A 27,869-nucleotide genomic window follows, 5' to 3' on the forward strand; every position below is an offset into this window, starting at 1 on the left:
AGTCTCAAGGGTTTGTCGGAGGTCAGGACGTGCACCAGATTCACGTGATAAAGGTTAAGAACCGCTGTGCTACTCATTTATATACGACGGTCACTGAACAAGAAACTCCTATACATATACTTCGTTTTCAAATCATATTTTATTTATAATAATCGATATATTATTGTAAATCGCATGCACTGTGCATGTGCGATGCATATACGTATAAGCCTAGTTAGCCTACGTTTAATCAGGAGGTATGTATAGTTCTAAGTATCCCCAATTTGACCATGGATGTTTGAAACTATTGGCGAATAATTATAGATGGTGTCACAAGTAATAAAACACTGAGTAAAATATACACATTTTCCTTTGCGAGTACCTATCGCATTATCATACACGGTGTGGTTCCCATCATTCTGGTTGTTCTCCGGAGGTATCTGAAAATATTGCCTTCCAATTATTATCTGAATATATCTGGATATCTCCTTATCCCCCCCTTCTTGACTTCCCATTCTTTTATCGTGTCTCAAATCACTTGGTTAAGATCATGTGCATGGGATTGCGATAGCTTCATTGGGAAATATAGTCGATGGTTGATACCGACATATCTTGGGACCAAGTCAGATACAGGTACGTCTCAGTTTGCTTCAGTTCTTCTAATACTGTCACTGCGTTTCTGCGTCACACTACTTCTGCGTCGTTCGCGTTTGCTCTCATAGAAACATGAGCAGCAAACACGGTATTATTCAACTTTTATATCATTATATTAGGAAATCACTTTACAATCGCGATTCAGGATAACTTTGCCGCAACTCTGTGACTCACAACTCCCTCAGATAAAATAAATTGCGACTGCGACTCCGAATTCGAGGACATCGACTTTCACAACTCTGACCCCGGCTCGCGACTCCAGTAAATTGAGAAGCGCGACTCCGGCTCCGAGTCAAACGTGGCTCACAATGTCCCGACTCCCGACTTTGACATCGACTCCTCAGCCTTGGTAGCAACTAGCACATCAACTGGATAATAACACAGGTTGACATTTTCAAATCTAGAGAAATAAATGCAAAAAGTGTGATGCGATAAAAATAACGTAGCTTCGTACCATAACGCACCGTAGCCTACTCGACTTATTACAGTACTAAATAGCGTACGGTGCCGTACCGAAGAAATTCCATGATAGTGTTCCGATCTCATCAATTTATAGATTTCGATTTTCAGGGCTGACAAATCTTTCAAATTGACACGAGGATAACCCTAACAACGGCGTCATTTGGTTATTTTGAGGTGATCATATCATTAATGTAATCAGATATACGGGGTTGGCTAGCAAGGATCTAAATACGTAGGATACATGTTCTTGAGTCGTTTGTAGATACGCCACGTGGAGGTGATGCGAATAAAGCCTCACTTGGTTGGGGATAGACGGATTGTTCCGGCAAACTCTGCATAGCACCATCTGCAAATATAGACTGCGGTGACGCGTGCTCTTGAGGATGAGATTTGTTAGGCGTAACAACTAGTTGAGGATAGGCGGATTGCTGCGGCATACTTTGTCCAATAGGCCAGCCATATGCAAATGTAGGTTTTCGTGTCAAATGTACTGCAGGTTGTGTAGTCTTCATTGCTGCGATGTATTGGTCTGGTGTGTCAGTTGAAATTTTAGCATAATAGAAGTAAATATACCATATGTCTGTGGTCCGACGGGCCTTCCTTCTGTAACATACGGGATTTGAGCAGTGATCGTTTGCGGTTGATACGAAACCCCGTATTCCGCGTTGTTTTGGAGATTCATAGGTGCCACAGATGCTTTCTAGAATAATGGATCAATTTTTCAAGATGTTACAGGTGCGCAATATGTCAAAATATTCACAACATGCAAAATATGCGAAATCGTAAAGTCTGAAAGTGTGTTCCCTGTCCACATGTGTTGTACAGCCTGAACTTCTAGGCCAGTGGTTCTCAACCTTTTTTTAGACACGCCCTCTTTATGATAGTAAAAATTTCGCGCCCCCTTATCGTCATATCACAAAATCCAACCTGGATGCTGGAAACCCCAACAGATTGTTTGATGGCATGGAAGGATATGACTGTGGATGAGAGAATCCAAAAATATGAAAGTCGGTCTAGAGAAAGACGCGTGAAGTGGGGGTAAATCGCGCAGACCGCGAAAATATTTTTCAGTTGACCGCTTCTTCGCGCCCCCCTTCAGATGCTTTCACGCGCCCCCCAGGTTGAGAATCGCTGTTCTAGGCTTTTATCATTAGGTAAATTGTCAAAGGTTCGTTCACGGGCGCGAATGCAGGATCTTTTACAAGGTGCTCAGGTCACGTGGTGGTGTATGATTAGTTTTCACATAGTACATATATGTATTATGTATATATAACTTCCCGTCCAACCCCATAAGTACAATTTTGTCGTGATGTAAGAATATTTCATGGCTTGGGTTCACAGGACGGCTAATGACCATGAATGAAGACCAGTGATGAAAATCTAGGAGGTTTCTTGAGAGACCATAGTGCTTCGGCATGTGAGCACAGTTAAAAGCAGTTAGATGCAGAACCAAGGTCGTAACAGCCGCACGCGAAACCTCCCAATTGGGAGGGGGCTTTGAGGGGCTTCGAAATTTGTTCATTAATCTACAGATAGAGCATTTTTGGGCAGATTTATTCGACATGAAATTTCCTTCGCGCTTCTCGAATTAGATTTCTAAATTTTAATATAGGTACCCGCGAATAATTACAGTTGATTCCTACCACGACACATCAAGGCATTTCGGTCAATAATCCCAAGATTCGCTGCCAAAAAGATCAATGTCGATAAAACCGCGACTCAAAATTATCCCCGAATGCTGGCCGAAACTTCGATATTGATATCTTCAGTCACAGTAGTCCTGTCCTTGCAATCTGAATCCGGGGTTGCAAATGCATTCGGCGGAGAAAATCAACGCAACTCGCAATGAAGTGCGAATTTGCAATAGCGTGCGTCTCACGATAGGAGGTTTTCTTTCGGCTTGATCTGGTACGAGTGACCAATTCTAATGTCTTTTGAATAGCGACAATCACAAAATAGCGAAATAGCATCATGTTTCAATATTATATTACAACGAAGCTAACCATGGAGAACCTCATGAATAGTCGTAATATAACTTAGGCCAAAGTAGAGTGCCGCACAAAATGTTTTCGCGCACTGCGCGTCTCACCCATTAGATGCTGTGATGCCATTAATCGAGTTTCCAAGGATTTCACGGTGAACAAAATATGGAAACTAGCTATATTCATCGTGAGTATTATAAATCTTAGCGACAAGGCCGTATAATCTTAATACTATGAAATATCATCTCTCCCTACTCGACTCGAATTATGAAAATTAATACTGGATTCGGATAGACTGATAGGAGTATACTAGAATCATTGTGCCAAGCGCAATAGTCTTAACCATGTTATAAGAACACGTCTGATCTGTAATCCCGTGCCCTAAAATTACGAAGACACCATCGCCATCATCTCTCACCGGTCAATTTGTTCACGTAGCCGGAGAGAAGTTCAGAAATCAATAATAAATATATGCCAGTACCAATAGCTTGGCAGAATTCATTCAATATTTATTTTTAATTTGGACTATCGCTGATTTCATAACTTTAACACTTGCGGGATTCGCATATACCTGTTCCGACTCATACATCAAGGTGTGTGTGTGGATCGTATGTAGGCCATACAAGGTAAAGATAAACTCTCATAGACGAAATGCGGGTATGGATGACGAAACTAGATAAATCACCCAAATGGTGGAGGGGGTTAAGACCAGCGTTTGAAGGTACGAAAAAGTCCTGTTACTGCAATGTACAGAAATGTATTTTTTGGAAATCCTGGTGGATGCACAGGTCGGGAAAAATAGATCTTGCAGTGTCTCATACCACGAAATATATAGCAAAAACCTTCTAACCTGTTGTTTGTAGCAGCAGCAGCCATAACATCCTGTCGCAATGTAAGATATTATCATGCTGGTCATACTGAAGACGAACATACTGCATGCAAGCGCAAGAAGTCCACAATGCAAATCCCATATCACGAACTGTGAGAAATAAAATACATACCATTTCAATCATTCCGACAGCCTTTCTATTACAGATAAAAGATTTATTCATTGAATATGGAATTGTGCATCCAACCAGGGAAATTGGACTGAGCTCTAGGATGCACAACGGCCCAAGAATATATCGCAAACAAAAATGGGGCATTGCACTTATCCAGGGTGAAATCAGCTTGGAACTACTTTGGAATAATATGCGATTATATCTTGCATCCAAATATCGTATCGTAATCTAGCAGCTCATGGTGAGTCGTCAGCTAGAAAAAGTGGGCCCTGATTTTCGAGCATTGGACTCAGTTTAATCAAACCACCGTTGAGGTTTACTGGACAAAATACATGAAAATAATTTGACACATTTTAAAAATTGTATCTGTTTTTCTTTTTATACACGGTATCATATTATCATTAATGTGATCTCTTTAGTTTGGAACACATGCAGGTTGAAGTTCAAAGCCAACTGCAATATTGCCTCTATTTTCCAGAAGGGGGATAGCAATTTTTACGATCTATCATAATTTTAATCAAAGTATGCTAATCGCGAGAAGCGTTGTTTCAGGTCAGATACAACTTCTTCGTATTGCTCTTCCTCTAAACTACGAGCCTTAAAATAGAGAATATAGCGTGCCTTTACATGACATTTTCTGAAACGGGGCGCGGGGGTAAATAAACGTTCAGAATCGCATTTCCACAGCAAATGTATCATTTGGATCCCATGATGCAGTCGAATGCTTATGCTGTGGAACATCTATGCCTTTTGGAATGTAGCGGAACGAACCCAAGCCTCCACACATTTCGCATAGTTCAATTTACAGCTTTTGCCAGTTCATGACAGCGTATTTATGGCTGCATGCTTTTCACAACTACTACTTATTTGAGTGGATCTAAAGCTAGCATATTCTACTTTTATATGAAGTAGTGTTACGCTATTTTCAAAATCATTACTTCTCTTCGTACTTGAGTAGATTTTGCGTCGCTACTTATACTTTTACCGAGTATATTTTCTGACTACATTGGCCAGACCTGCTAACCCAGAATGATACTGCGAGGAAGACCAGTGAATTTGAACTTAGACGGGACTTGCTGCATTTACTTTGACACCATGGTAACATAAGATGTCACAAATCCCAGTATAATATTGTATGGAAAGAGGCGACTTTCACTCCCGTACAGATTGGCCTTCAGGTAAGTACAGTCAAATAAATAATGAACGTTGCATTTTGAAATCTGAACGAATCGCATTGTCCGAGTCGCATGATTGATACCGAATGTCATTGCATGTAGATGCCAGGCGCCTGGGAAATGGCGGTATTTTCAATCGACAAAAGGTCAACCACAGCCTAAATTACGTTACAGCTGGTCTTCCGGGAGTCGAGTATAAGAATGACCTTCTTTCTAGTCCACGCGACCGCTCGTTAGCGGTCATTGTCTCTTGTTTTACAATATTTAATGCTTGGCAAGCCGGTCCAAAATGACCGTCAAATTGCCTGTAGCCAAATGGAAATTGTAACGTGAATCAATTTCACTGAGCCGTGAGATTTGCTTGTGTCGACCGACACCATATAGCAGTGGTTCTCAACCGCCGGTCCACCGACCGGTGCCGGTTCGCGACGACTTTCCTGTCGGTCCGCCAGGCATTTTACAATTTTATACCTTAATTTCAAGATGCAATATGTTGAAGGCTTGTCCATTGATAAAATAAATAAAACATCAAAATTTAAACTGATTGAGAACTTCGTGAGGTAACATTAGGTCTGGGAACATTTGCATTGAAGTTCAAGCCGTGTCATTTGACGACATGCGAGCGACAAGTACGAGATGACTCGCTAAAATGCGCAGTTTGCACGATGATTCGCTTTCCATTCGTTCATTTTGTGCAGTAGCCTAGGCCCTATCGTAACAGCCACACCACAAACCCCCAATTAAAGGGGCCGAGCTTGAAGGGGGCCCAAAGTTATTTCTTGTATGAACATAAATTATAGAGTGTTTTAGGTGAAACTTCAATTTTTTCACGCTTTGTCCGATTTAGTGTCACTAAATAACCTTGATTATTGGGTGCCCTTCTGCCATGAAATACGCATGATTTATAAGATTAGGCATTTTCGGCGTCAGTCATTTCCGCGCCACGACCCATCAGCACATGATGAAGTTAAACGGTAACATAGGACTGCGTTAAAACCTTGGCCGAAACGACTGCACTTTGTAATGATTGGAGCCGGATTTCGTTATCCTGGCTAGAGTTATTTTCCAGTGAAGAAATAGCAATTTGGAATCGCATGCGTCTTTTAGCTTACTACACTTGGGCGATTTCAATATCTATTCACTATATAACACATAGGTCATGAATTAATGACACGCAACGAAGTAATTATTGCTACAGTCCTGCCCAAATATGTTTAATTTGATTACATGCCCTAAATTTTCCAAGACGACACCTCACTCAGCTCTACCGGAGAATCTGATAATTCTGAGAGGATAAGAGAAATTATAGCAATATGTACTATTGTACGCAATTACCAATATTATTGACTGATTCGGTCATAAATTATAGAAAATTTCCGCGCTTAGCGCGATTAGGCCACGTAAACACTATGCCTGCACTAGAATGGATCTGCTCACAAGTACTGGTGAAAGCATCCATCTAACTGTTGGGGGCCCAAGACTAACCTTTTTCGAGGGCTTGACTGACAACGTGCCTTTTAGGCACTGGTTTTGTGTATGGCCATTGGCCAGCTATAGCAGTTGTCAGGTGTTTTCGCGCGGCGCATTGTATTCGTAGTAGCCTAGGGTAGAGTAGGCTTCGCCTGGTGGTAGTGGACAATGAACATTCAGCAAGGTAGCACGACGAGGTGTTTGGTTGGACTCCGAAACACTTTTTCTTTCGATATTGTCGACAAGAACAATATTATTCGAGTTGACGTGATCGGTTAAATTCGCGGCATACTGCGCGAAAGGCTGTAAACGACTCTCGGCGGTAGCACGTTTATCTGTGAAAGGCAATTTTACCTCGACTCAGCAGACTCACTACCGTAAAATCACATGGTTGCTATCATGAACATAATTAATTACGATGAAAACCCTAAAAATGTCACTCTCTAGCACCATATACTTGCACAAAACGGCATCATACTTCACATTTTGGGTTGGCAACGATTTCTGAAAGTCCACCGGTCCGCCAAATATTTTTTGAAATTTTACCGGTCCGCGAGGTGAAAAAGGTTGAGAACCACTGCCATATAGGACACTATGGTACGACACACCAACGCACCCATGAGAAACCATTACGAATCACCAGCGATAGCGGGGTGGGTCTGAAAGTACGAATCACCAACACGAGTTTCAATACGAATGACCAGCGGGCCCATAAGAGACAATGGCCGCTCACGAGCGATTATACTAACTATACTCACGACAGTATTACCCATGAAAATAATTTTTATAATAAAAGTTTTGTTATTTGTAAAAAGTGTTCTCTTTTCCGGATCTCAAAATATACAGGCACAACTACACGGCAAACGCTTCATACCACCCCGAGACAAAAAACGTCCTCTTTTTATAAACGCACGCCACTGTAAGCATGACTGTTCTTTCCATCCTGGCGGCGTCACGGCATCAGGTAGTTTCCATTATACATCGCTATGTATTAGGACACAATATATAAAGGACACAATAGTATGAAATAATAAGTATATATGTGCCACTTGGTGCGGACCTCGACTGCAGTCGGTGTTGCAGTTTACGCTGTAAAGTACTAGGCCCGTTCGAATCTCACTTTAATAATTTTGAATAAATTTTAGAATACCCCTACAAATTTTCATCCGTCAAGCTATACTGTGCCAATTCGTTATTTATGGACCTGGTATATCCATAGCAGGACATACTTAAATCCAGTGGTTCTTTACCTCGGCCCCAGCACTCGATTCGGATTTTCAATGGAGCGGAGATACTCAGCGGGCGATATGGGGTGCTGGAATGGTATGGGGGTGCTGACGAGAAATGGCGTATCAGTAAAAATTATATGGTTAATGGTATTTCTGATATGAATATATAGTTCTATATCCGAACTGTAGTATTATATATTGCCGAGTTGTCGTTGCAGATAATCTTTTACCGAAATTTATCAAATCTACAAAATTTTTGTCGCGCTAGGCGCGAATTATAACGTTGGTGTATGCAATATGTTTTCGCAAACGTAGCGGTCATTATAGTTAATGTAAGATGTGCTTACGTGCTTCATGTACGTACCTTTAAATCACAAATAATCCCTTAACACAGCTCCATCGCAATAGATAGGGGTTTTCTCAACTAAATGTTTCTAACTAGATATTGTACCTTGTAGCATGCTGCGTGTCGAAATCCAAGAAAGTGACGCTATACCACCTTGGGAGTCTGGTAGCTTTCACATCTTATTTCACGTATTTGTACGGTACACATGCTTTGAAACTTAGAGGCCAATATGATAAACCGAAATATCCTTGTATATTTGTCTGCTACAAAACGAAAGTATCACTTCTTCATCGTACCATAAAGAATGATACTGTTTAGCGTTGAGATCCACAACTACACATGGTCGTTATATAATATGGATTGGTTTATTTGGATTACATGCATGTTAACGTTCAGAAACTGGAAACAGTATTTCCTCCATTTCCCTTTAATTTTTGACGAGTCTGCGCTCACTCACCAACTCACTGCAAAGACCCTTGAACAACAGTGCGTAACGACTAAAAAAAGGTCATCACTTCGGATTTTTTGTGCGCAACTTATATTTTTTGTGCGCCGAGACCCTGTCCGCACTGCACATTTGCGCACGTGCGCAGCTCAGAGGACACATTGATCATAGGTATATGACACATTTTCAGTTAATTTACTATTCGCACGGAGCAATGAAACAAATCACAATAGAATTTCACAGTATCGCTATTCGAATAGGGGGAATCGGGGTGCGTACTAGGGTCTCGAGCCTAGACGGTTGTTCTAGCAACCTTGAATTTGATTAGTTTATATACAATTATCAGTCGAATGATCGCAGGGCACGATTCCGCGCGAAATATTTCAAATAGTCAAGTCTTAACCAGAAGAGACCGACCGGACTTTAACCTCTTTCTTATCGTTCGTAGTATTAATCCTTGAATATGGGGGGCCATGGGAATTTCAGAAAGGGGGTGTTGGAGGAAAAAGGGTTAATAACTGCTGTTTAAGCGTTTCATCAAAACATGACGGATTTTTATGACGTAAACTTGTCTATCATCACTCTGAACGAACTCACGTATTGGTGTGTGATGTAGTATCCATAGAAATGGGTTGCGACCGCGAATGATTCCAAAATTACCATTATCATCGTCAGTACAAAGCTGAATACCGAAAATCCCGTGCTGATTGATCCCTGTATATAGAATAAATGGAGACGAATCAGACTTATCGCAACATGTAGCTTGGCGATGGTCGCTTTATAAGAATAATTATTAATACGCTGCACTAAGTTTCTCTCAGGGCATTTTGGTCGTCCCGTGTGGGATTTCTATATTTGAATATCCCCGAAGAGTACTGGATTAATTTTTCTTGAGACGTATGATCGCATGAGATTTTACGCGTAAAAGATAAACAATAATTTTGTTACATCTGTTTATCGTGAGGTTACACTCAACCTCTATAGTTACCATGCATGACGCTGATCAGATAACAGCATGTAATTCTACCATTGGACATGCACCTCTTGAAACACCACGACTGTGGAAAACATTTTAATAGCAATCAATCCTCCATAATTGCTCGTAGTCGCTCTCTTTTTTCATTTAAAGTTCCTCGAATTACGTTTATAAAGTTTCAAAAGCCGATCCTTTGCCGCTCGAAATAACATCCCTGCATACCTTCTTTACCTACATCTCTATTCTCTACACAATATATTCACTGGGTCAATTTTTTCAGGCTATTGATATTGTTGAAGTCGCCAACACTGAGTTTTGCCACAGTGACTTGCATACGGATCGATTCGAGTATCTCATACCCTAATAATTTCAAGGAACTTGTCCATAAATTCAGCTTTTTAGTGCAACTTTTGTCAAAAATAAATGCAAGTTTCTACGGATTTGGCTGCAACAAAAACTTGCCCTACTAATTAGCCTATGTATTCTGAGCCGTTAATGACGAAATGCGCTATCAATGTAGGGATAACTAGCCTACGCATAGATGTGAATCACGTGACTCACGGTTGCGTACCCAGATACAGCTATAGATTGCTGGTATCTTCGTGAACAGATATTGTATATGCATGTGACCGGGCAGCATTATGTATGGGGTTGATTGGGACTGCATTTCCACTACGACACCACGTCTGGAGCATGTTTGCACTGTCTTCCGCCAGTCGGACATTATGCCTGGGGTATGTTCGCACAGTGTTCCCCCACTTCGAACACCATGTCTGTGGTATGTTCGCACCGTGTTCCGCCACTTCGGTATATCCGAATGGCAATACAGTCCGAATGCCCTTCAGACATGATGTCCGAGCATACAGCCCGAACATACCAAACACATGATGTTCGAGTGAAAACACAGTCTAAATCTACCCCAGGCGTGATTTTGTGTACAAAAATGTTCACAATTAGTCATTTCTGACTAATTCACAATCTTCTCTCACTCATCTTGGCGACAGGTGAGGCACTGCCTTACTTGTTTCCCCTGACCGCACGTCACTGTGGAAATCATCATGTTTTATTTAACGAATAAAAAATTCCAAACCTATGTCCGGTGAACAGACTCCTCGCCAAGAAGCAGCGTTCAACTACGCGTAACCAAACATCAATTATCACCTTACTATTGGAAACTAGGAAAGGTGGTATTTATTATCTATCTATCTATATCTATCTATATATCTATCTATATATATATATTTACTGATTGCCCGGCATGAGCATGCGACACATTGTAAAACGACAGTTGAGTATGGGACACTTTAGCATGCATCACTTCATCATGTAACTTTAAATCCCCAAAAATAACCCTAACCGAAAACATAACCCTGAAATTAACCCCTCTGTATATCCCAACTCCAAGCCTTACCATAACCCAGCCCTAACCTGTAATTTAACCAACATGCACCTGTGCCCCATGTCCAGTTGTCGCATGTCCAAGCGTCGCATGCTATGATGTCGCATGCTCATACGTCCACGGACCTTATTTACTACATGCGGCTAACTTATTACGCAATGACGAGCAAAGCTAATACTTGTGATGTAATAATGAACAGTGGAGATTGAAAATCAGACATTCTGCGATCAATAACATAATCCAGGGCTAGTTTTTGCGACTTTTGCAACATATTTTACAGCTTCCGACAAGTTCTTAGATACTCAGAATTTATGTGGTATGATGTTTCGAGCTTTTGTAGAAATTTTATATTGCACATTTTTGCAACTTCTTTTTTATTTTGCAAATTTTATCAGATATTGCAAGATATGCAAAGCAGTGATTAAAAAACACTATATAACACTATTTCTAATATCGCTCTATTCTCTTTGATTTACAGATATATATAACAAAGCTATGTGATGGCAATTGATTATTATCGTTATGCTGTTTGGCTTTTGAGAAAAATTATTTCCGCATTACGGTATTTTCTTATACTGCTTACCGGCGAAAATGTTATTTTCGTCAAATGGGAAAGTACTAAATTTGACAGCTCTGCAGGAGCTGATGGCGAAATGCCGTCATGTAGGTTTCAAACCTAAAGAGCATAAGAGCATAAAAGTGTATGCATGATCGATTAAATAGCAAATCCTAAACCGTTATACAACGGCACCTTTTGAGTATCAGACACAATAATTAAAAAAAAAATTTAAAATCCAACTTTTTACTGCAACTTTTGTTAAAATTATAGGTGCAGCTTTCTTGCGATTTTAGTGCAACAAAAACTTGCCTTAATAGCAACACAATATTCTTGTTCGCGAATGTTTAGTTTATATCGCATTCCTTTAACAAGTTTAAAGTAAGAGACGCTTAGGAGTACAGAACATCATAACACATTTGAATAAAATATTCATATTTATTCCTGAAGCTTTTCGGCTGACCCTCGTCAGGGGATATCGTCAGCAATATTGCGAGAATTCGAATAACTATGTTCAACAACAATATATATCGCTAATGATGACGTCACACAGAAAATATACAAAGTTAGAAAAACGAGAGAACTGAAGCGTTGGCAAGTTATAGCGCGATTTTCAAATGATACACAAATTCTTTCTGTTTAGTTGGCATAGACTAGGTTTACTCATAATCCTTAGTTACCTATATCCGATAACAAAATAAAATTTCAATTTTTTTTTTTTTTTTTTTTTTTTTAAATTATCAAATTTAACAGCTTTTTTTTCTGGGTTTCCCACAAGAGTTGGTGAAGAAATTGTTTGGTAACAATATAGTTCACAGATTTGTGAAATATTTCATAAAATGCCCTTACTAGTTGGCATAGACTAGTTTTACTCATAGTGATGATGGTGGACTCAAGAACAGACAAATGAAATAAATTGTGACCCTTAGCCAATATAGAGAACATGTCCTCGTGATAATTAGCAGCACATGTATTCTCGAAATATTGCTGACGATATCCCCTGGCGAGGGTCAGCCGAAAAGCTTCGGGAATAAATATGACTATTTTATTCAAATGTGTTATGAAGTTTAAAGTAATCGTTGTTTTACACAGAAATCGTTTAGATATGTGAAATTCTTCGATTACGATTACGATTACTTCGGATTTTCTCGGATGTAATCGATTGCGATTACGAGTACTTGACAACAAGGTTGTAATGAATCGAGTTGCGATTTTTTGGTGACTTGACTTGACTCGAGTCATTTTCTCAAAATACGGAAATGACTCATCTCGACTTGAGTCAATTCGTGCATTGAATCGACTTGTACTCGAATCATTGCGCATGATAGGAACAGGTCGTATGACTCGAGGCTGGGACGGCCAAAACAGACATTTCATTTTAAATTCGAAGAATAGTAAAGTTATCACATCATTGGTATTTCGTCTATTAGTACTGGTACTTGAAAATGCGACCAAAAACTGTTAAAAGTGAGGAAAATAAGTATATTATGAATGCGAAGCATAACTAAAACAGCGGAATTGACTTGTCACTTGAAACCGTGTAACTTGGTTACAACCCTGCTCGAAAATGCTGCAATCGTCATAATCGATTACGATTACAAATCACGATTGCCCAATGCCCATGTCTGCTACCAAGATAATTTCTACGAAGTTTATCGGCATACCGTTTGCTTCGTCGGTTTCGCAGCGAATCGTAGGCTAAGACTTGCTGAGATGACAATCTGTATGAGAAATAATGTGGGCAGATTCCACGCAAATGCTCAAATTACGGCATGATATCTACCATTATTCCAGTCCATAGGCCCTGGGCGGTAGTCGTAAATACCAAAAGCCATTGGGAATAGTTACAGTTGCTCCTCAAATACCATGGATCAAGATATGGATCGTTGTAGCTGTAGTAGAAATATCTGTAGCAGTTTGCAAGGTATGATTTTCTGAACACGATCGTGGTTATAGCGCATCCGACCGAACAGAGTCCAAAAACGATCTCGAAAACCTGAACAGAGAATGGGAGGTAGGCTATGTGTTTGGAGCGGTGTTTATTAACCTAGGTGTCCTATCGAGCCCTAGGGTTTTGGCGTAGGCTAAGCCTCCAGCATACTCCTATCTTTATAGACCGGTGTATCATAAACCCTAGCAGTGGCGTAGCCAGGAGGGTGCCAAAGGAGCCATGCCTACTTGTAGCTAGGATAACGCTTAAAACTTGTTTAAAACAAGTTTTTTTAAACATGTTTGTTTTAAATCGATTCTACAGTACAGTACAACTTTAAAACATGATTTTTATTGTGCTTTTTGTTTTGTTTTTCTAGCCATGACGTCACGAATCTTTAATTTTGACGTCGCAATGGATTGACATTGACAATTGAAAATATAGGGTTAATATGGCTCCTTCCCTTCGGCGTAAAAGGCTTCCGACCACCGTCATAAACAGACCTCAAATATCTTTAACCAGGACTACATCGTTATGCTGCATTTTTACGGTCGGCGGTCTTCATCATCAGAACATCCATTCCGTACCAATATCTATTTGCAATAACTGTCGAACCAACGACGACTTCGAGGGTTTCAGCCACTCCATATCTAATACGTCGACTATATTGAGTGTAAATCGTCCGTAGGCTCATACTACATGTTTTTTCGAAAGTATTTACACAATTATGCAGACTTGAACAACTAGATAATTCTAGTTGTCTAATTTCACTAAATTGGAGCGAAATGCCAGTAATCTAATTTTATTCTAATTTGTGAAATGTTCTTATACTCTAATTCTAATTCCAATCTAATTTGTGAAATGTTCCTATGCCATAACACTGGTCAACACATATTTTTAGGCAGACAAAGTAAGAGTGGTTTTGGGGGTTCTGTAGAGCACTGATTCCGAATATGACCTTAGTTTTTGCAAATTGGCTCTTGTTGTGGAGATAACCCATGGGGCTATTTTGACCAAAATCTCCCATTTTTGCGGTAATGACTAGATATCAAATCGGACCAGTCGTACTATAAAGTTTAGAAAATCAATCTACTTGTTATTTTTACACGCAGAAGACTCTTTTAAATCATCTCCCCTTGCTAATCAACAAGATGTTCAGGAAATATATCAAGATTTCTGAACATGAAGTGAACTTTTATGCTCATGCTTATGCTCAAGTGTTCGATATGCAGATACGAATTTTCGGACCAACTGTTGTGGTTGGGTGCTTTATGATCATCTAAAAAGATTTATTCACTACAACTTAGGAGAAATTACATGCAGTGAACTCCTTCCTAATGTGAAATTGGAATCTTTCATCGGTATTCGAATATACCAGATACCAGATTTAAGCTTCTCGTTTGATAGGGTTACTAGGTATATCCACTTTGTTGACTCAGCGTAAAACTATCCATTTACCAGTTACAAGAGAGGAGATGCATATGAGTATTGCAGTTAAGCCTTCCAAGGACAAATTTTATAGTTTTATACTCCTCTTTAATCTTGGTAGAATGACCAGTTGATACAGAAGAATATGTATTTCCGTTGTGTAAAAGTACAATTTTCAGGCTTGACAAACTGCTTTTATGACCAACAAATATTTCGCATCATGTCATGTTAATATTGATAGAATGACTGAGAATGACATGAGGGTTCTTCATCGTCAATTAGTTATTTATGTGCAGTATAAATATAAATTATAAAAGTATAAATATATATCTTCCTACCAAGTGAAATATTTAAGGGTAAATCCAGTAATTTTGGGCTTTTTAGGGGTATAAATATTTTCTTACAAAGAGCTAATCTTACAAAACTAATGTGATATTCGTAATCAGCAACCTCAAAAACCCCAGAAACGGCTCTCAGTTCTGCCTAAAAGAACTTTTTTTTCATTTTGTTGGCCAGTGTAATTATAATTCTAATCTAATTTGTGAAATGTTCTTATTCTCTAATTTTAATTCTAATCTAATATATTGTTTTCATGAAAATCCCTCTTTTTCCGAAGCATTTTAAAGCGAGTTAACAAGAATATCTCTCTCGAGCAGCGCAGGGAAATCCAGTGCCACGCCGCCATCGCTTTACGCCCTTACTTACCGTGCTAGTATAGTTATTGTGACGAATAATAGCCTGCTAGCATAATAGCTTGTGGTCTGCCAAAAACATTTTAATTTTTAAAACTTTGCATTAGTACAACGCCATGCTGACCACAATACAAGTAATATTTCATTAAAGTAGTACAAATACAACAAGAAATACCATTGTCATAAACGTCCTTTTCAGTATCATTATCAGTATCAGTTAATAAATAATTTTACATTTGGGAACATCACAAAGCTATTCATATAAACAGCTTATTTTGAAACAACAACAATAATATTAATTTGAAACTGAAATCAATTTTAGCATTTCAAAATGCTTTATTTCCGTCCTTCCAAAATCACAAATCAGATCGTCGGGCGGGATTGCGCTGACCCCTGGTATAGTACAAAACGAGCCAAGCCTGGAGTACGGACGTTAATCGTTTTCATGGTTATTTGAATGCATTGTGATTGACACGAACTGAATTTAGCTGTATTTATTTCCCATTCACAATTTCACTCAATTTCCAAGCAATGTTCCCTCTAAGCTGCGCACGTGCGCAAATGCACGGTACTGACACGGTCTCTGCGCTCAGAGAATCTGAGTTGCGCACAAATAATAATCAGAAGTGATAATCATTTTTTAGTCGTTACAGTTGTCCAAGGGTCTGCGCAGTAAGTTGCTGAATGTGCGCAGACTCGTAAAAAATTAGAGGGAACATTGTTTCCAAGTTTTTGGAAATTCAGTTAATCTACTTCTAATCTAATTTGAAAGCAAAACTGTGTAGCTCCAATTCTAACTTAATTTGAAAAAACAAAACTGCGTAGCTCTAATTCTAATCTAATTTGGAAAAAGCTGTGTAGCTCTAATTCTAATTCTAATGTGCTTTGGAAAAATTTGTGTATCTCTAATTCTAATCTAATTTGGAAAAAACTGTAGCTCTAATTCTAATTCTAATCTAATTCGGAAAAGCTGAAAATTTTCGAGTTGTCCAAGTCTGCAAGTATGGCATACTTAAACAACGTTTGAATCAAAGCACAATTTTTTTCAAAAATGCATTTGTTTAAAACACTTTTTAAATCACCGTTTGTTTTAAATGCAACCCTACTTGTAGTACGGTCCAATTCTAGACTTTTGTAAGGAACCGCTTTTACGCGGGTCAGATGGCGAGAAGGGGCCCAGATACCCTGCTTCTGAAGATGGCTATTGTGATAAGAACCAGGTCGCTAATTCAATTAGCTAACCTTTTAGTTTTTTTTTTTTATATTTGCAAATCTTATTCTAAAGAAATCTGCATCTCCAATCATGCATATAACCCTGATTTTCCACAGTCTGAATGATGTTTTCAACCATTTTAGTTTGATGCTGGTGAGTGACATATTTTAGTTTTGCTGATACAGTGTCCGTTTCAATCTTGTAAAAAAGAGTATGGACGAGTAAAGGACGCGCGTGTATGTGTGCCGGGACGGATGTTGGCCAGTGCCTCATCAGTCATGAGCCTCATCGCATGTCACTGGAGTGAGCATAATCGGTTGCGCAGATTACTTTGTAACGCCTTTGTGTTCATTCACTGTTTCATGCTCCGTCATTACCACCAATTATATCATTACACTGGAATATGGTTGGAGACTAGGGATGGTGTGAACGTGACGTTCGCGTTCTGTGTGTGAACCTCGAGAATTTAGAGGTTCGCGTTCACAACAGAACCTTGGTAGGTTCTGCACTGTGAACCTTTTTGATAAATTGCAATTTTCACTTCAGTATAAGATCTTTGGTTCAAATTTATTGCATTTCAACTGCGGGCCACTCTATGCATGGCGATGGCAGCATAAAAAATCAACACGAAACGAGCATGCACCTTCACAATTTTAAAAGTATTACTTGCTTTGTTACAAAAATGTTCTCGAAATATCCAGCTTTCCGTTCGTGAATATTTAGTGACTCTCTGACTCTGTGAGCTTGACCCGCCATCACACTACATCACGAGCGAAATACGTAGTCAGCGAATGATGCTTATTCAACCAATCAATTACATTGATATCGTTTTCTGATATAAAAAATCTAGCAGGCGTACGGGGTCACTCTTGACTTCATATCTTTACCGTCTCATTAAAACCAAATCCGTGTGATTAAGGTGTGGGCTACTGCTGTATAACTTGTTGTTGTTTGTGGTATCGGTAGCTAGTACAGAAACCCGTTTTACACACTGCTCAATATCAATGTAGCAATACTCAGACTCCGAATACATTGTTCGGTCTGGCCAAGACCGTTAAGGCCTAAGCTTATATTCCCTGGTAAGTCCTCGTGGAAATTGTTGGCAAAGCGACGGAATCTACTGATTTTATTGGATTTGACTACCGCGGTTGATACATTCAGCGACGTTTGAAACGCCAATAGGTATCGTGTACAGATAGGTATCGTGTATCGTGTACGCTAGGTATCGTGTACATTAATATAAGCTATCACTTCATTGAAAGATAGGGTTGGAATTAGCAATATGACGTCACGTGACGTCATGAGGTTCACGTTCGCGTTCACACAGAACCTTTCAAAAAGGTTCGCGTTCACACGAACCTGAACCTTTCAGAGGTTCACACCATCCCTATTGGAGACATTTGTTGGACTTAAGAAAATCAGGGTATATATTCACCTATCTGGACGTTGGAAATCTACAGGCAATGTACATACAATAGTCGCGTGCCCATGACGAACATCAGCTTTGTCTATGGTCACAGGGGATGCTTGGCCCGTCTCTATAGCTCACTTGTACTCTTGGGTTTCAATGCGCCCAACGTACCCGAATATGTTAAATTTTGTTATTCAACGCACTGTACCTGATCGCCTTATTTTCACCACATGATTTTTGAAGTCGGATATTCAGCGTATTGATATTTTATTTATGCACAAGTCATCGGAAGCAGCTATTGGAGGTAGAGCATGATATTCGGCTAATCTTACGCCTGGATGGTATGCATTGCAGGCACTACCGTCGAATTACCTGTACAAATTGAACGTTGAAATTTCGTGCTCGTGAGATTCAGTTCTTTTATTAATTGAAAATATTACTTTTGTTTATCAACATTCCTCTATAATTGTAGCTTCAGCATTACTTGAAACATTTCCCCGGTATCGGAGAACAAAATGAGGTCACCAGTAAATGCTTGGTGCATTTTCTTTTACATCGGGACCACCTCGTAAAAACGTTGCCTATACCCTCGTTCTATTGCGGTGGTTCCGGTTCCGGCTCAGAAAACTATCGAATGGTTCGGTATTTTATATAGCCGTTGCAAAGAACCGTCATTTTGGGCCCTGTGGATATAAAGCTGTATCAGCTGTATCAGCTGTATCACCCTGTGGATATAAAGCTGTATCAGCTGTATCACCCTGTGGATATAAATCTGTATCAGCTGTATCAGCTGTATGCAGAGATGGTCAGTAACGAGGTACTTCTACTTTTTCGAAGTACTCAAGTAGTTTTCCTCTACTTCTGGTACTTACTCAAGTAAATCTTTTTATCGCTACTTCTACTTCTACTTCGTAATATTTTGTGAATTACTTACTTACTTTTCGCTATTTTCAGTTTGACAAGTAGAAGTAGTTTAATCCCCCAATAAAAAAGATAGCCTAAGGAATTTAGGGGCTGTTTTCACGTAGTACCAACATTTAATTTTCATAAAAGTCATATAATACCCAGAATTTTAGTTGCGCTTCGCGCACAGTAGATATGGAGTGACAAGTATGTTTTAACGAAAGTATCGCTGAATATAACTTAGATATCGGGTTGCGTGGTTCCGTTCACACCGCATTGTCACCTATATAAAATATTTCATCATGCAGTAGGTATTGCCCCCCATAACGTTTGAAACTACCGTTTCGCAATCTAGCAATTACCTATAATACCATGACGTGTCCTAATCTGAAAAAGTGGAATTTTACTTTTTTTAACGTTGGACCTGTTTTAGCAGACCGCCGTTGAAACTTTCTGAACAAAAGACATGAAATATATTTTCCTCTTTTTGAAAGTAGTATTTGTATTTTTCTTCAATTACGAGTATTGTACGTTGAGTTCTAATTATAGCTTCAGTTCTTTTGTCTGGAGAACATACATGTTGAAGTATATTAAAGCAAGTGTAGTAATGCCTTATATTTTCCGAAAATATAGCTATACACTATATGGTATTTTTACGATCTGCCATATTTTCAATTATTGTATACTAATCGCGAAAACTGTTAAAGCCGTATCCGACACAACTTCTCCCTATTGCTCTTCGACTGAAATAGGGGCCATAATATGAGGGAGGGCGCCATGACATGATATTCTCTAAAACGGGGTGCTCTAGTGAACAAAGGATTAGTATCGCATTTCCATATCAATACTATCATATACATCCCATGATGTGGACGACTGCTTATTCTGTCAAAAATTGAAACCTCCTGGGATGCATCAATATGAATCAAGCTCTCTACACCTTCCGCATAGCTCAATTTGCAGCTTTTGACAGTCCATGCGAACGGATTATGATCGTTTTCACAACTACTTACTTACTTGAGTAGATTTAAAGTCCGTCAATTCTACTTCTACTTGAAGTAGTTTTAGGTTGCTTATGCAAGAAGTACTTCTACTCGTACTTGAGTAGATTTTTTCGTCGCTACTTCTACTTCTACTTGAGTAGCTTTCCTGACTACTTTGACCACCTCTGGCCGTATGTAGATGATATGTAGCGATAACCAGCGTATAGCCTGAGCCTGAGGGCTGTATCACCCTGTGGATATAAAGCTGTATCAGCTGTATGTAGATGATGTGTAGCGATAAACAGCGTATGGCCTGAGGGGGTCGGTTGATCACCCTATAGGGGGCCCAAGACCAACGTTTTTTTGGGGGGGCTAGCTATATTGCGTCCTGATAATGCTAATAAACCAATGATGATGATGATCTAGATTACGTCTAACATTGTGTGCTGTTTGCATAATCACTATAGGGGACGATACCCTTGTGTTCCGATACCTTACTATTTTGCATCCCAGACGTAGTCTTAGCGTGATACTTTTTATGCAGAGAGAAACCTGGATGATAAAGCTGATAATTGAGTGATACAGCTCATACCTGAGTGACATGGTTGATACTTGAGTGATAGCCTACTAGACTATTTCGCGCATCCCAGATATAGTATAGACGTGATACTTATTGAAGAGTGATACCTGGGTGAATCTCGGTACGGTTTGTCTTATATAACATGGGAGCAGCGATGATTCTCAAGGTTAAAGTAATTAAAAAAATTATAATAAAAAAATCAAGAATTGTTTGAACACAAGACACCGATTCCATACAGGTAAAGTGATACATCTGATAGAGCTGTGATACAGCTTATACAGCTTTATATCCACAGGGTGATACAGCTGATACAGCTGATACAGCTTTATATCCACAGGGTGATACAGCTGATACAGCTTTATATCCACAGGGTGATACAGCTGATACAGCTGATACAGCTTTATATCCACAGGGTGACACAGCTGATACAGCTGATACAGCTTTATATCCACAGGGTGATACAGCTGATACAGCTTTATATCCACAGGGTGATACAGCTGATACAGCTTTATATCCACAGGGTGATACAGCTGATACAACTGATACAGCTGATACAGATTTATATCCACAGGGCCGTCATTTTGTGTAAGTATAGAATGTGAATGTATAAATGTTTAATTTCTATAGTGTAAGTATCATGTGACGTAATAATTAATCCGAGTCGTCTGTCGATAATGTCATAGCACTTTACGCCATGGCATTGCAATGTACAATACACGTGTACACCAGAGTTGGATCAATTGTAATTTGTAATTGTAATTGAATGTAATTAATTACATTTTTCAATGTAATTGTAATGTAATTGTAATTGAAGCATTTTTATTTTGTGTAATTGTAATTGTAATTTGACAAAAATTTTGCTCAATTACAATTTCAATTACATTAAATTGCTATTGAGACCTGACAAGCACAACATAAAACAATTGACTTATAATGCATTCTCTTTAAACGAACGACAAGGAATTTGGTGGATCCATTCGCGAAGGCCATTGACCGCGCCCTTGCGGGCGGAGTTTATTTTTATTTTTACCGCTATGCTGGCCTCGGCTGCCATTCCATACAATTTTTAAATTACTAACCAACCGATGGATTCGCAACACGTGGCTCACGATTGAATACGCCGAGAAGCGAACTGCTGAGCCGGCTAAAAGCAGCAGAATTGATAGTCCCATAGCTGGCGATCCAAGAGTCGAAATTTGATATGTATGGTCGTAATCGAAAGCTAGTGTCGCACTGATTCCGCAATAAAAGTATATTTCCAGGCAATGGTACCATCCCAAAATAGTCGTGAAAGTCTGGGAATCGGCATTGTTCTGAACAATCGCTATGGGCGTAACTGGTAATTGTTGTAGTCATGCTGCTGCAGCGCTCTCACTTTTCAGAACAGTCGGCCTTAAACGGCTATTTTGGAGCAGTTACATTGCCCTGACGAGATTTTATTTTGTATTTTCGGAATTAGTACATCAATAGCTTACGATGAAGACCAGATGCATCAAATTTGGACGCATGGATCGCCAGCTCTAGGACTATAAAGTTTGCTGGTTTTAGCCGACTTTTCAGTACGTTTGTCGGTGCATTCATCCGTGACTCACGTATTGCGCATCTATCCGTGGGTTGGCAATCTACAATACGATTTCAGATCACGATGATGCATCGTTATTTCGTCTGGCTAACTAACCAGACCACTGGATATTATATAACGTCTTATCTGACAAAGCACGGTTTTGTTTTTACTCCTCATCCTAATTCCTACGCCGTTCGATAAAAATAATATTGTTTCTTTAATTATATACTATATACGCAAATCCAACACATGCATATATTATAATACTTTTTCAACGACATACTGCACCCTATCCTCAATCCTAACCCATAGGAAATTAGGTAAATAACATTTTACATTTCCAATTACGTGAGCCATAATTACCTAGCATACAAAACACGCTTACATTACGTCACAGTGACATCTTACATAGCATACTATGTACGCACATCAACGCAATTATTACTACACAATCTGAACTAGACTTGAATTGTTGTTAAATACGACGCTACGGTTGTCAAGGACCACGGTTGAATTTATGACTATTCAATTACATGTTCAACAGCAGCAATTGTAATTGTAATTGTAATGTAATTGATGCATGCAAGGAGTAATTGTAATTGTAATTGTAATGTAATTGAGGCATGCAAGGAGTAATTGTAATTGTAATTGTAATTGTAATTTGATATTTTTAGCATGGAGTAATTGTAATTGTAATGTAATTGAAACATTCATGAAAGTAATTGTAATTGTAATTGTAATTGAACTGAAATAATGTAATTGATCCAACTCTGGTGTACACTGTACAGCAGTGGTTCTTAACCTTGCCCCCAGCGCCCCCCAGGGGGCGCTGACGATCTTGAAGGGGGGCGGAAACGCTCAGGGGGCGATATTGGGGGCGCTGGGCTCAGGGGGCGGTATGGGGGGCGCTGGAGAAAAATGGCTTCGCAGTAGATGATGTGGTGATAGGACATATTCTTAATGAGTATTCAGAGCAAATTAACACCGAAAACTTCGTTACATATAGCCTTCAAAATACATATAGGTTTAATTGTCCATGGGCGCCTAAATGACTGACACCGAATGTTCCTGTCTTGGCAATCTGAACCCCAGAAGACGAATTCCATCTGGCAGGGAAAAATTATATGTCAGTGAAGAAATACCAACTTGAAATCGTGTGCGTCTTTTAGTTTAGTACGATTGGGCGACAGGGATATTCCTGTTGAGCGATATCCCCGTTGAGCGATTCTATATTTTTTGATATTGCAGACAGGGGTCACGAAATAACATCATGCAACGAAGTCATACCAACGGGTTCGCCCGCCCGAATATGTTTAATTATTAGTAACGGGCCCTACAGTTTCCAAGAAACCTCACAATGTTCGCTTTAAGTTTTGATGAGTCTGCGCACACTCAACAACTCACTGCGCTGACCCTTGGACAACAGTGCGCATGGACTACAAAAAGGTAATAACTCCGGATTTGTTGTGCGCAACGTAGATTTTCTGTGTGCAGAGACCGTGTCAACACTGCGCACGTGCGCAGCTTAGAGGGAACATTGCACCTCACCCAGCTCTACCGGTAAATGTGTTTACGGGAGCAGAGAGAGAATAAAAATTGATCTCAATTTACATGCAATTCCCGATGATATTGACCAATTCAATCAATAATTAGTGAAATTTTTCGCACTTCGCGTGAATAGGCGAAAATAGCTCCCTCAGTAAATGGACACCCAATGTAGATACCTAATAGGCTATCAGAAAATAGCGGACAGCCTAATGGGGGTCTGGGAGTGAAGTCCCCCGGCCCAGGACCAACGTTTTTTGTTTGGGGGCGGGGGGCTGACGAAGTGCTGTTACGGCCCTGGTAACGAATAATTGTACCTGCGGGCACGCCCGAATATGTTTAATTATTAATTACGTGCCCTTTATTTTCCTATACAACAACTGACTCAGTGCTACTAGTAAATCTGATTACGTGGACTGAGAGGATAAAAAGTTTATAGCGACTTATATATGTAATTACCACCTATTCAGTCATGCATTATGGAAAATTTTGGTACCTAGGGCGACCAGGTCACACAAACTTTGCTGACCATCAAAATCACGATATGGGGTTCGTGGGGGCGAAGCCCTCAGAAGTTCGGTTTATCACGCTATGGGTGCGCAAGGCAGTCGTTTTAGGGGGGTTAACGAAGTGCTGTTACGGCCCTCCCTCTTAGTCATTGTCTTTATTACATTCCCTACAATATGAAGTTGGGGGGGGGCGCTGGAGCACGATAATTTTCGAAATGGGGCGCTGGAATAAAAAAGGTTAAGAACCACTGCTGTACAGCATTAAAACAGTAGCGTGACGTTTGAATACCGGCACTGCGCTCGTTAATATAGTCTAGTTTCATTATGAAATAGTGCGATTTGTTCAAGTGTAATTGCAGGAATTGGCTCATGTCACGACCTTATCAGCTGAAATCTACTTTCTACCAAATATACGCAATGGTTTGTAATTCTATATTGGTGAGCTCGTCACCAGTCCACCCGTCTTCGATCAAGTTTAGTGGAGTATATAAGGTTAGCCTACCTCAGAATTGATGCCACTGAGAATCTGGTATTACATCAATATTTGACAAATTAATTCAGCGTCGTGTACTGTACCAGTCAGTTAACAATTAAACTAAAAGCCCACAAATGACATTGCGTGACAATTCAAGAATACGAGTGTGCCAAATAGACAAAATGAATACACAAAATTAATGATTAGAAATATGCAAGTTACATAGTAGCCAACACCCCAATCGCATGGATTTGATCATCCGCTGACTACCTACATGTAGTGAATTTTGCTCTTGATGTTGTGTGATTGCGGGTCAAGCTCACAGCAGAGAGTCACTAAATATGTACAAACGAAAAGCTGAATATTTCGAGCAAACTTATGTAACAAAACAAGTAAATTTTTGTGATTGGTAAGGTGCATGCACGTTTAGTGTTGATTTTTTTATGCCGCCAGCGCCATGCATAGAGTGGTCCGAAGTTCAAATGTAAAGAATTTGAACTATAGATGTTATATTGACACGAAAAATGTATTACATGAAAAAGGTTCACAGTGCAGAGTTTACCCAGGTTCGTTTGTGAACGTGAACATCTAAATTTGGGATGCTCACACACAGAAGGTGAACGTGAACCTCACGTTCACACCATCCAGTAAGCACCACTATAGTACACGATAATAAGGGCAATGAGACAGTGGCGTATGTGACAAGGTGCGATTCTTGAATGAATTTTTGACCCAAGTTCTCCATTGCACAACCAAATATTCTTCATGTTTCTACACCTGTGTTCGCACTACCCTGTAGGCTTCTTGCGATTGAAGGGTTGGATGACCCTGATTGAGAAAGGACTTTCACGTGCGATTACAACTGCCTGCATTTTGTTTCTCGGCAGGCAAATATGCTTCGATGAATTCTGTGTTCTCTTGAGTTGCTTAAATCTACCACTGGAAACCAGTAATTTACCCTGGAGGTGAATTTATCCGTAGAACCTTACAGACCTTTCGATGAACCCATCTTATCTACATTTTTCTCAAATTTGGCGGATCTCGAGCAAGATATATTACAGCTAATTAATACTCACTCCAACGACAATCAAGCCAATTTTATGACCTTTCGACAGTTTTAATTTCTCCTTGTTGATATCCATTATTGAGTGAGAGTCCCCTTCTGTGGCAGAATTTGGTACGCGTATGCGCAGTCCTGACTCGTGGAGGCACGAGCAGTGGAAGTGAAATAACTTTATGGCGATGCGTGTACCAGCTAAGAAGGAGAGTTGTATCCACGAGAACAGGCTGTTGCTGGGAGACGAATTTGTTGGTTTCTATACTGTACAGTAAATCATCGCGATGACATGGTTGATTTCCTATCTTCTGGTCAGGTACGGACTTGAAGCAGTTTTGGGGAATAAGATCAAAAATATAGCATATTTGGTTAATATTTAATGTGAAAGAGAAGAGATTGGAGGTAGCACTGCATGTTTATATAGGATATTACGAATGTTTGACTTCTCATTAAACATTGAAAAGTTTTGACCCTAATCGTTTATCAGTGGCTATAAATCTCGATTTGTGACACGCAATTAACCATTCCAGTTACTGTTCGAGCAGCAATCCAATGTCCACAAATTGGACGAGATGATCGATTACTGCAGTCTGCAGGGGTCAAGAACCCTGGCACAATGATTTTTTTGAGACATATATGCCGAAAGATTTGACGCACACGATATACTATATAACCATGTTTGTTACGAAAAATGGAATAGAAGTTTTCACAATAGAAAAGCATGACGCCATTGGGACGCAAATCCATCAGCTATGATTTTGTTAGCAAGCCGATATGCTTCTGCAAGGTCGCATGAGGTCTATGGTTACTTCTAAACCAGGGGTGGCCAACTTTTTTGGTGTGGACGGCCGCATTTCGATTACCTATGTAGCCTGTGACTGCATTCCAGCAGTGTTGGGATCAAGTCACTACCTTCGAGTCACGAGTCATTTCGAGTCATTGCACATTTTGACTCGAGTCAAGCCAAGTCAACCGATTTTCGAAGGTGACTCGAGTCAAGTCAAGTCAGTCGATTTTTAAAGGTGACTCGAGTCAAGTCGAGTCAAGTCAAGTCAAGTCACGAGTCAAGTCACAATTCAAGTCAAGTAGCCTTTTCGAACTATGAGGCATGATTACGTCATTGCATTTTGCTAGCTGTCTGAAATACAGATTGAGTGTTCATTGATTTTGAAGCGATGAACGAATATAGAGTTAAATATACACGCAAGTAGGCGCTTTATCGCTCACATATACGTAGAACTGCTCACTACGTAAGTAATCGTATAGCCTTAGTTTATAGTTACCAGTCAAAATAGAGAATAGAGTAACGAATTGATAAGATGCAATACATTACCCATTTACAAATTGATATGATACAATTCGAGCCTGCGCCAATGGTTGAGGATCGACTACATAAACTATATTCGAATTCAATTTCAATAAAACAAGAGGTTTTGTTAAGGCTAGAACATAGAACAGAAATAGACATTCTGCTATAAAAATTAATATACTATACTAGTTTACGACAGCGTAAGCTGTAAGCTTCGATCACTTCGTTTGCGGTCAATTTATTTGTGAGAGAACAATGGAGGCTTGGTAAAACGCACGTTACTGAGCACGTACGGGTTGGATCTTACGTCAGCGCTTCGCAAACAATCCGAGCATATGCAAGATAGAGTGATTTTTATCGACACCGATTACTTGATGACTTGAAATTGACTCGTAAATTTAGTGCTGAGTCACGAGTCAATCCGCATTTCTGATACGCCGAGTCAAGTCAAGTCAAGTCATTTTAGCAAAGTGACTCGACTCAAGTCAAGTCATACGAAAAAGGTGACTCGAGTCTGACTCGAGTCATCCCAACACTGCATTCCAGTGCATAGTCGTAATGAACTAACTGGATACCAAATATACATGTTAAGCTGT

At 39.7% G+C, this 27,869-nt stretch overlaps 1 protein-coding gene across 1 annotated transcript; it reads right to left on the reverse strand.

Moving 5' to 3' along the window:
* Window positions 1–243: 243 nt before the first annotated feature.
* On the reverse strand, window positions 244–26,173 carry LOC145448278 (uncharacterized). Its single transcript, XM_080326646.1, has 8 exons — window positions 25,984–26,173; window positions 13,458–13,670; window positions 13,339–13,395; window positions 9,341–9,457; window positions 3,928–4,056; window positions 1,669–1,795; window positions 1,394–1,609; window positions 244–419 (listed from the first exon to the last, which is right to left on the reverse strand). Exons 1-8 carry the CDS (start codon window positions 26,047–26,049, stop codon window positions 394–396), a joined length of 951 nt encoding a protein of 316 aa, XP_080182772.1. The 5' UTR covers window positions 26,050–26,173; the 3' UTR covers window positions 244–393.
* Between the last annotated feature and the right edge of the window lie 1,696 nt (window positions 26,174–27,869).

The sequence above is a fragment of the Botryllus schlosseri genome, chromosome 10 (assembly GCF_051294905.1).
Source record: "Botryllus schlosseri isolate E-star chromosome 10, Bs_hap1, whole genome shotgun sequence".
NCBI classification, from domain to species: Eukaryota; Metazoa; Chordata; class Ascidiacea; order Stolidobranchia; family Styelidae; genus Botryllus; species Botryllus schlosseri.